A 9,974-nucleotide genomic window follows, 5' to 3' on the forward strand; every position below is an offset into this window, starting at 1 on the left:
TTTGCTTTCTTACATATACATTCTGTACATACATTCACAGGGAACTCACCAGTCTACACTCAATATCCACTACAGTCAGCCTAATAGAATGAGGTGAGAAGGTAGGATAAAAGAAGCTTTAGACGGTCCATTTATTTGGGAAACTAAACACAATAATGACGATAAAAATGCTGCATTTCAGCAAAAGTTAAGTTAAATAAAAGCAGCACAGTTAAAATATGACTCAGTTAACACTTGCAATGCATCTAATACAAAGGCTCTATTTGAGGGACACTGGTTACAAATGCAGAACAGCAAAATATAGGAACAGTAAACTACTGGAGCTTATATCACAGCATAGTGTTCTTAATGCAGTCTATAAAGGGCCTATAAAGCAGATGAGTGTCAGTGATTGGTCCACAGCTGCACAGACAGGTGAATGGAGTTGGCTCGGTGAAAATTTTAGCTGCTTTACTCTACTCTCTCCAAAACTGACCTCTACTTGTTGACATTCCCGGTGGATTAGTTGGTCTTGATTAAATTCTCTCAACCCAGATAGTTCTGCCATTTTCAAACTACTGCCCAATTCCATTTGCATGACTGCAAACTGTTGAGTTTATAAATAAGCACATGGAATATACACAAGGCCGCGAAAATAGTCATTTCACTTATTTCTTATGTTTCTGGATATGTAGATTAGGTTGCAGGAGGACTCACGTTTGCCGGGTTTCGGAGTCGAACTCGGTGTCTATGTGCTCCACAGTGTAGTGGTTCCCGTAGTCCGAGAGCTCCGGAGCCCGCTGGAGTCTCTGTCCGCGGTGCTGAAAGCGCTCAGCGTTCGCCGCGCCTCGTCCTCTCCACTTGGGGAACGGATCATCGTACACAGCCTCTATCCGCACATCCTGCCGCGAACGAAACGGAGAGCCGGTGTCCCCGGTGCGCTGGCGGAACTTTGGCGGCGTAAAGTGCGGGGAGTCCCCCGGTTCCCGGTTCTCTGGGGATGCGTGCAGACAGTCCGGAGAGGCAAGGTAAGGCGGGTCTGTGTCCCCCAGCAGCGGGGAGGCGGAGGAGAAGAAGTCTAGGGGCCGCTGAGAGGAGGGGGATCCTCGGGGAAGACAGACGGACAGAGGCGGGGAGGGAGACCCGGAGAGATGCGCTCTCTCGCCGCTGTCGCTCTCTTCTCCCTCGTCAGACATTGTTAGAGTTCGAGAACAACATATACTTTAAATTATTTTAGCTATGTGACCGACATTTAACGAGGTTTATCAAAGTTTCAGCAGCACAAGTTTCCTCTGAGCCGCGCAGCAACGATGAGGCAGACCTCCACCTTTACACAAGCGTGCTCGCACTAATTAGAGAGCACAGAGAGTGCGCGCGCAGGGAGCCAGCCCTTTACAAAATGGAAGAAGTGCAAGTGGTAGCACCACAAAATAGCTCAATTTACTACACTGAATTGACCCACAAAAACGAACACGTTATATTTACATTTATTACGGAGAAAGACAATTAGGTTACAAACTGTCAGTCTAGTATAGCTTAATGTTTGAATATGCCTTTGTACTTTTAAACCAGGTTTTTACCTGAGAGCACCATTTAAGGGCTAACACACAGACGGTTCAGTTACTCTACCTGACCTCGCCGGTTATGTGAAGACCTGCACATAACCCACTTTTTACCTGGTAAGGGAAGAAAGCCCTAAAATAAGACGCACCAAGTGACCCAGGCGAGTGGGCAACTTGTAAATAAAAACTGGAATCATACAACAATAAAGTAACAATGAAAGAGAGAGAGGCGAGAGACAAAGAAAGAGAGAGGTGGGAAGGAGAGACAATCAACTTGATAGAGCTGGAGATTAGGTTAGGAAGTGAAGGGGTTAACATGCCCACCTGTTGTTGGCCAATTACTGGTACTGACATAATCTTGTTATTGCTTCAGAGAACAAACAATAAATAATTACAGTAACCTACTAATCTCAGTGGTGGGTTTATCTTAGGACACAGGTCTTTGCTCACTCTTTGGTAGGTTTAGACAAACCTGAACACAAAACCTTCTGAGGTTTCTGTTTTTTATGAAGAGAAAGGATATGCAGTGTTTGAATGTCTCTTTGTTAGTGTGTATCCTTATGTATGTGTGTGTGTGTGTGTGTGTGTGTGTGTGTGTGTTTGGTCCTGTAATTAGAGGCAGAGACCCATTAGTCACGATGGAGACTTCCTGCACCCCCGTACAGACAATAACCAGCCCTAACCCCGCTCTTTGATCTTTCCTTGTTTTTATGCATCCAACACATAAACTATGCATCACAAAACATCAAATTAGCACACATCGCACACAACAAACTGTTTTCACTGGAGTTTATATTTAGAAAAAAAAACTATGATAACTACAGTTATAATAACTATAATAACTGGGACATAATAATTCTCAAAATAAACTTCTTAATAACTTACTCATCTTACTTATCTTCAAGTCTTAACAGATGACAGAGGTCCCATATGTATGTAAACGTCAGTTTATAAATAGAATATAATCTCCATATTTGTTGAATTGCTTATCTGTAAATTACAAAATCACACAAACTTGTGATCAGCTGTTAACCACACTACTTAAATCTTTATATGCTCCAGGCATTCACTAATTACAGTACTTCGCTCACTTCAGTAGCTTAAAATCATTCAACCGAATTCTGCTCATTTCCAGGAAATGTTTTAAGAAATAAAAGTACATATAATTGCTTTTCAGGGAAATTAGGAAAGTAAGGGGCCCATAAAATATTTTTATGTCAAATTTTTCACATCTTTTTACCATTAGAGTGATAGGATTAAAATTAAAAACTAGAGAAGTAGCCCTGCAGGATTAATTACGCATGTGAAAAAGAATATTTTAATGATACTGTAGAGCTGGTACAAGCCACTCCTCAACACTGTGGGTTCACTTTTGGCAAGTTACCAAAACACTGACTTCAGCTTTAATACGAAGAGATCTATATGCTCTACACATGGTGACCTTGAATAATAGAACATCTAATGGGTAATGCATTATCGTTGCTAAAGTTGCTCCTTAATCCATCCCAAGTCTGCCCCTACAGATGATACAGAGATTAGTGAGAACTGGAGGAAATAGTGCACCACTGTAAGTCCTGCGTGAATGTCAAGAGGCACTGAGGGCTGTCTGTCTCTGTGTGTGTGTCTTCTCTCATACTGATTTGGTAGAAAAGGGCTGTTCTAAGCATATGTGTGTAACAACAAATTAAAAAGCCTTATCCTGACTATTTTTGTTTTGACAACCAGCTAAGATGATACTGTATTTAAAGTGTCATCATTAGCAGCACAATATTCAAGAAGGGAGCCTGCGTCTTAGTGAGGAAGTGTAACAATTATGTAGTACTCTAGTTGTCCAAAACACATTATTAATCTTCCTGCTTCACACAAATAAAACACTCCAGATGTGAACAACCACAATAAATAGGTCAGTCTCTGAATGTTAATATATTGTAAATGATAGAATTACTTGTTTGGCTATTCAAAAGGCTAATTTAGTTGTGCAGGTTGAAACTCCCTGGCCTCACCCCAATCTCTGGTGTCACAGCTGGTGTTATCTATTGTCTGTCACAGGCAGAACTCCTGCTGTGAAATCACTGATTGGAGGATGTTTAGAAAAGCTACATGATTGTGCAGCAGCATTTTTCTGTCCTGTGTGGTTCACTGTGAAATTACTGTTTCAGATCATAAGAGAGCAAACTGCTAATATGGAGAGGCTTATAGCATGTCACACTCAAAATGTTTGAGTGAAGATACTTTATTCCTACTGATGTATGTTTAAGACAGACAGACAGACAGACAGACAGACAGACAGACAGACAGAGACAGATAGAGATGAAAGGCAAACAGACTGAGATGGAGATATTCAATTGAATTACATCCTGGAACAGAACAAAGGCCAAGTAGGATCACATTAAACACCACTCCAATCCCCTCTAGCAGCTCAAACATTAAAACACTCGTCTCTCGTGGTTTATATTACAACATGTAGCCCCCCCTTACAACACTGTCATAAATCAAAACATGTCCTGACAGAGGAACATAGAACATAGATCCTAAGGTCTGCAGAGACCATCTCTGATTTCCTGTACCTTCTCCCACTGGACCAGATGAGTGGCCAGACTGAAGACCTAATCTTAACACCTGACCCTACACTGGAAGTATCCCCTGCCCATTCCAACAGACACCGACTTAGGTATGATGTGAAAGCAGACACCCTCCTCTACACATGCTCAACAGTATTGGAGGGAACTCAGTGTCCTTCCACCATCTGTGTCATCAAAACCTACCTGCCCACAGCATCTGCTAGAAAAATCCAGCACCTCTCTGATGAACCCCTCCAGAAGCTAAGTCCCTCCAGTCTGTTGGACAAGGTGTTTGTTTTTTTTCTTGTGACAAGAGTCAACAGATGTGTCAGTATTGATGCCAGCTATCACTCTAAAGGAAACACAGAGTAAAAATAAAGCCTTCCCTCATACCCACACTCCTGGCTCCATCCTTCACAGGTGTTTGCCTCAGAAAATCTATGGCATCCAGACAAAAAGTCCATCAGAGAGAGCTGACAGTCCACACAGCCCTATGCTGTTTATGATGTTGGCTGAAGAGGGAAAGCTGCAACCCTGCTTTCACAGCAGGTTCACAAAGTCCTCATTACCTTCCTCCCCTTAAGGTATGTAGAGGATAGCAAGTCTCCACCACTGACCACAGCAAGGCCCTGTATTCTAATGGATCTCCAACATTGGCTCATACACTTTGGCAACCAAAGCTCTACCAACAACATTTTTAAATAGTAAAACGCTGTTGGTTTTAAGTAGCTAGCAGTTGAAGCAGAAAAATGATAACCCACAAATTAAAGTGGACCAAGTAAAGCCAGAGACGCACACAGTCCAAGCCACAGATGAAACATTCACATGACACAGATGAATGCTGCTGATATAAACATATAATTAACTAAACCAGTCATGCAGTGAAAACAATTTAAGTTACACACTGCAGAAATTAATTCTAATTTTCAAAACACATGATTTTGAGACAGGAAGCAAGGTTTGATTACTGCAGCCACATTTTGCTTTGGCAGGTTACACTTTGCTGATATGTTCAATATGAACTTTTCCTTGTTATGTTGATTAAAAACATAATCTGGGCTCAATTATGTGTTCCACAAAATGAATGCACTCATGCAAATTAGAAGCATGTGAATGTAATTTTGTCAATTCATTGTTTATCCATGTATCTGTCTTCATCGTTTTCACACCTCGTTCTCTATTCTCTCCTTTTGCTGCTCGTTTTATTTACCCCTATTTCCTACTAGTTTTAGAAACATGCTGCACAAAATCCAAACTACTTAACAGGATTACAGAGGGTTTCATTTCAGATTTGCATTCAGTGTATTTTCAGAGTCTATATGTATTAGAAAAAAAGTATAGATATTCAGTATATTCACCTGAAATCTGGTTTTATTATTGCTGAGGTGCTTTTAGGCAACACTGTTGTTGGAGAGCTGATTAAAGTAATATATTTTTGTAATCTAAGATACACAAGGAGCATACCCATTTAGTCAGGTAGTCCATGATTTTTGGCTTCAGTATCTTAACCAAATGTTGGGGTGGTAGACACATTTCTTGCTGGGAAGTGTTTTTTTTGATCAGTGGATGGTGATCGGGAATTGTCAATCCCTAACTGGACCTCACTGTTCAAGATGCTGGACTAATTGAATGAAGCCAAAACCGGTGCGATGATATCGTCCATCGCACATAAACAAGGCCACATAGTACCCTGGTTTCCGATCCTATTGACTTCAAAAGGCCAATCAGTGTTAATGTGTCAGAGGAGGAAGGGCACAAGCCAATCAGTCACACCCTCCATCGACCTCATGATAATTTTACCTGTCACTTGATCAATGACACGTCATGTCATCAATGGGTGCAGCACTCCCCTGAGGACTGTAGATGATACTGATGTTTCACTACAGATTGGTTCTTTAGTTACTCTGAATATTTACTTAATTCTTTCTTTCCTATCCATCCAGTGAGATCCTTCACAGCTGAGATTGTAATAACGGGCAGATATTGGAGTCAATACATACTCTATGCATATTTTATTGGTACAGAGCAACGGGAGAGGCATTGAAGTGTTTAAAACTTTTATTATGTCTGCTTGCTGGCATTTGATGAATGACTTGTGACAGAGCATTTAATGAGGTATTCTGCCAACCAGCCTTTATTAGAGATATCAGACACTTTGTGTGTGTGCAGCTGTGTGCAGGGTCTGAATCACAGACCTACACATATGCTGTTACGTGCACACAAAACCATGCAAATTCATGCAAATAAATGCTCCAAGAAAAAGTCTTTCTCCTCGTCTGTTTTTTCTGTTATTACATAAATATATGCACAGCCACTTCTGATGCACCAAAAAAAAAAAAAAAAAATTGAATGGCATGAATTCTTGAAATGCACCGTACAGTGCACAGTTAATGCTATATGTTATTTACACATAAACACACACCCATAGTCACAGGGGCCCATATGACATATACACTGACTGCACATATATCAGAATGCAGCCCATACACATCTAGCAGATATTTTTTTACAACCTAATGAGCATTACTAATATTATACATTTACATGTATAAAAAATGAAAGCCATGCTGCTCTCTCCTTGCCTCAGTGCATTCAATACATTCCCACCTTGACACATGACTCTTAATCATTATGTAGAGTGATGGTAAGTGTTCCTAGTTCAGCAATGCAATGTGTTCTGCAATGTGTGTGTGTGTGTGTGTGTGTGTGTGTCAGCACACCTGGCCTTGGAAGAAGCAAACTCAGCAGATGGGATAATTCAAAGGGAAACAATAAAACTACAAAAAAAAAGTAAATAATGTGCAGATACAGGACAAAGAGAGAAATGGAACTTCCTCATGGTCAAACTGGCTGTTGTTAATTTTCTGATGCTCACTACGTTGACATTCAGAGTCTTTTATCTTGCATAGTCTCTACTTGAAGCTCCAACATGCACCCTGACAAAATGTGGCATGATTTAAAATGAAGACAATGAATGCAAAAGTGAAGTTGTCTTTCCTTGACTGGTATTGAGGTTCTCAAGTAATCATCTATTCCAACACAAGTGAAGATTCAAGCCAAACAAAATGAGTTTTAATAATGAAGTGGTGAATCTAAAACAAGTGTTTCTTTCCCCTAAGTAACTGCACTGAAGTATCACTTGCTAGCAGTGTTTTCACTCTAGGGGTGAGAGCTATAACAAACTTCATCTAGTCCATGTGAAGTGGTGAATGCAGTTTCAATCCTCCATGCAGAGCAGATCACTGGAGTAATACCTGCCATCAATTATCCTCACCAGTGGCCTATGTTGGGAGGATCAACACTGTCTGTGGTACTGAGGCAGCTCCTTCAACTAAACAGCTGGAGAACTGGGTGTCCCCACTGTACAGTGAACATACCACCAGGGTTAAACTTAAATGAATGTGTGCTGATGTCTACTGAGTTCAAACCTAATTTCCAAATCATTATTGATTGCACAGCAGACACACTAAAAGCTTGTGTGCTTGAATAGTTGAGAACACAACTGCTTTTCAATTCTAAATGCCCAAGACAATGCAAATAAAATCACAACACAAACAGATAAACTTAAAAGTTAAATTTACAGGTACTATAGTTGTAAATCAGTAGAGACTGAAGAGATAGATTTTAGTTCAAAGTATTTAACTTTGACACAGAAAGGCAAAGTGAGAGTCCTTTGTCAGCACTGACCTCATTAATATTAACAAACACCATGATCCTTCTCTAACTTTGAATAAGTGGTTTGTTGTGTACAATTCACCATACCTACAATGCTATAGTTGGCATGACTCCAGCATTTCCCAATCTTAAACAAGTAGTTTAAGTTGCCTACTGCAAAATCCCTTAATCATGCTTTGGATGTCAAGTAGCTACAATACAGGAAACAAATGGAAAACACTGACAGCCAACATTTGCAGATACTGTATATTTAGTTCAAGCCAGTTTTACATTTAAAAAAAATACTTGGTGGCATTATGTTTATTTTAATATATGGTTGGAAAATGTAAGTATGAATTTAGTTTCTAGGAGAAATGGTGGCAGAGCCTGCTTATTCCCCTGACTGCCAATGGAGAACACATGAAGAAATGGCTCAGGTAATGGCCCTCAAATCCCACAGGGCAGCCTACATACCCACACACATATTCTCACTCACACTCATACTCACACTAGGGCTGAATGATATATTCTGGAGATTATGAATTGTAGGCTGGAGTATCTCTGTAACCCCACAATGCTTCATATAATGCTTCATTTCTAATGGTATGTTATGACACATTTTACTTTTATCAAAAAATTGCAGCTGCTGATTTGGATATTGCAATTGACCATATTGCGTTTTTCATAATATTTTGATTCCCTAACATACACACATGCACTTGGCTGCAAAGGTGCAAACTCTCTCCACCACTAGATTCTTGATTGGACTTTGCAGACCGACTCCACCATGATCCCAAATGACTCAACACAAATAAGCACAGCCATCCCCTTATTCAGTCTCCATGTCCCCTCTGTTTGTACAGCCATCACAGTTTGGATGTTTTAACATACTGGCTTTGTACTGTGAAGAACTGTGGCCTCTTCAAATCCATTATAATCAACAAGAATTAACCCCAGGCAGTTGCTGTACTACAGCCACCTTTCAAGTACATGGGCTGTGAGTGAGTGATCTTAAAAGGACAGATTTGAGTGGAAATCTTGGACTACACCAAGGTTCCATATCTCCTCACAACATATCTTCTTCTCTCTGAACTGTAAATGACATTTGCCTCTGGACCTGTTGTGAACCCACAAAAGCCTTACCAGTGGATTGTTGCACCTCAGGTTTCTTTACCAAAACCTTCCATCTAAGTCACACCCAGCCTTGACAGCCATGGGAAATCCATGCTGTTAATTGAAAAAGGTCCTGAGAGAATGAAGTGGCTGGCTGGATTTCATTTCTTCTCACTGCTGAACAAAGAAGTGAAAGCGACACAAGGTTATGGTGTCAAGACGGAGAGCTTTTTACATGGCAGCTAGTAGTGTTGTGAAAAAAAGCAGACTTTATGCTACTATCTCTTCTGATTCTAAATTTGTTGTACTGCTCATTAATAGCGGTATACATGGGTTTGTCTGTCTAATACAGGGCTACTCTCAGATTCAATATGCAGCTGCAGAGTTATTTCAATAAGAACTACCCCGTGTTCATGTTAATTAAGAAACACACGGCCCCAGTCCAACAGATTGACTCCTCTGGGTTCTATACAGTTTTTGGACAACAGTAGAGTTCTGAGGCATGGAGCAAAAGCTGCAGCAGGCTGTGGTTACACAGACAATATTTGTTTTATGGATAAACTCACTGTTTGTTGAGGTGTCTATGGGAGATATGTTTATAATATGCAGTATAGACAAAACAATGCCAGTATTATCCTTGAGCCTACAAGTATGCAATCTATTCTTTATTGCACTGTAAAATCTGAAACAAGAAAAGGCCTACAATGTTGTGAGAGTAAGGTTTTAGAGAGATTTTAACAAAATTACATAAAAGCTATGACGATTTTGCTGACTAGAAAAAAAAAACATCTCTATATATAAACCAAGAACAGTGTATATTAATTATGTTTATATATTACACATTTTTTGGTGGTGATAAATGCAACATGCACTGAATATTTTACTGATACATTCAGTAAACAACATAAGACTTGCCAGATAAGTTTATTCCACTTCCACTTCATGTTCACAGAAATTAGGATCTGGTCAGTATTACTTTTCCTACAAAACACATTTTGCTGTTGCAAATGACTTCTATATAAATTTGATTTCAAGCAGACATGGTTTTTTATTACATTTAGGTCCAAGTTTTTTTGCCTTTATTTGACAGTATTACGGGAGGAAC

General features: G+C 40.0%; 1 protein-coding gene across 1 annotated transcript in view; it reads right to left on the reverse strand.

Moving 5' to 3' along the window:
- The window catches only part of LOC108885523 (short transient receptor potential channel 7-like), a 44,548-nt gene extending 43,132 nt beyond the window's left edge, over positions 1–1,416 (reverse strand). The window contains 1 exon segment of the mRNA XM_018679890.2: positions 697–1,416. Within this exon segment, the coding sequence (XP_018535406.1) occupies positions 697–1,175 (479 nt within the window). The 5' untranslated portion in view covers positions 1,176–1,416.
- Between the last annotated feature and the right edge of the window lie 8,558 nt (positions 1,417–9,974).

Source organism: Lates calcarifer, linkage group LG8 (assembly GCF_001640805.2).
Source record: "Lates calcarifer isolate ASB-BC8 linkage group LG8, TLL_Latcal_v3, whole genome shotgun sequence".
Classification (NCBI taxonomy): Eukaryota; Metazoa; Chordata; class Actinopteri; family Centropomidae; genus Lates; species Lates calcarifer.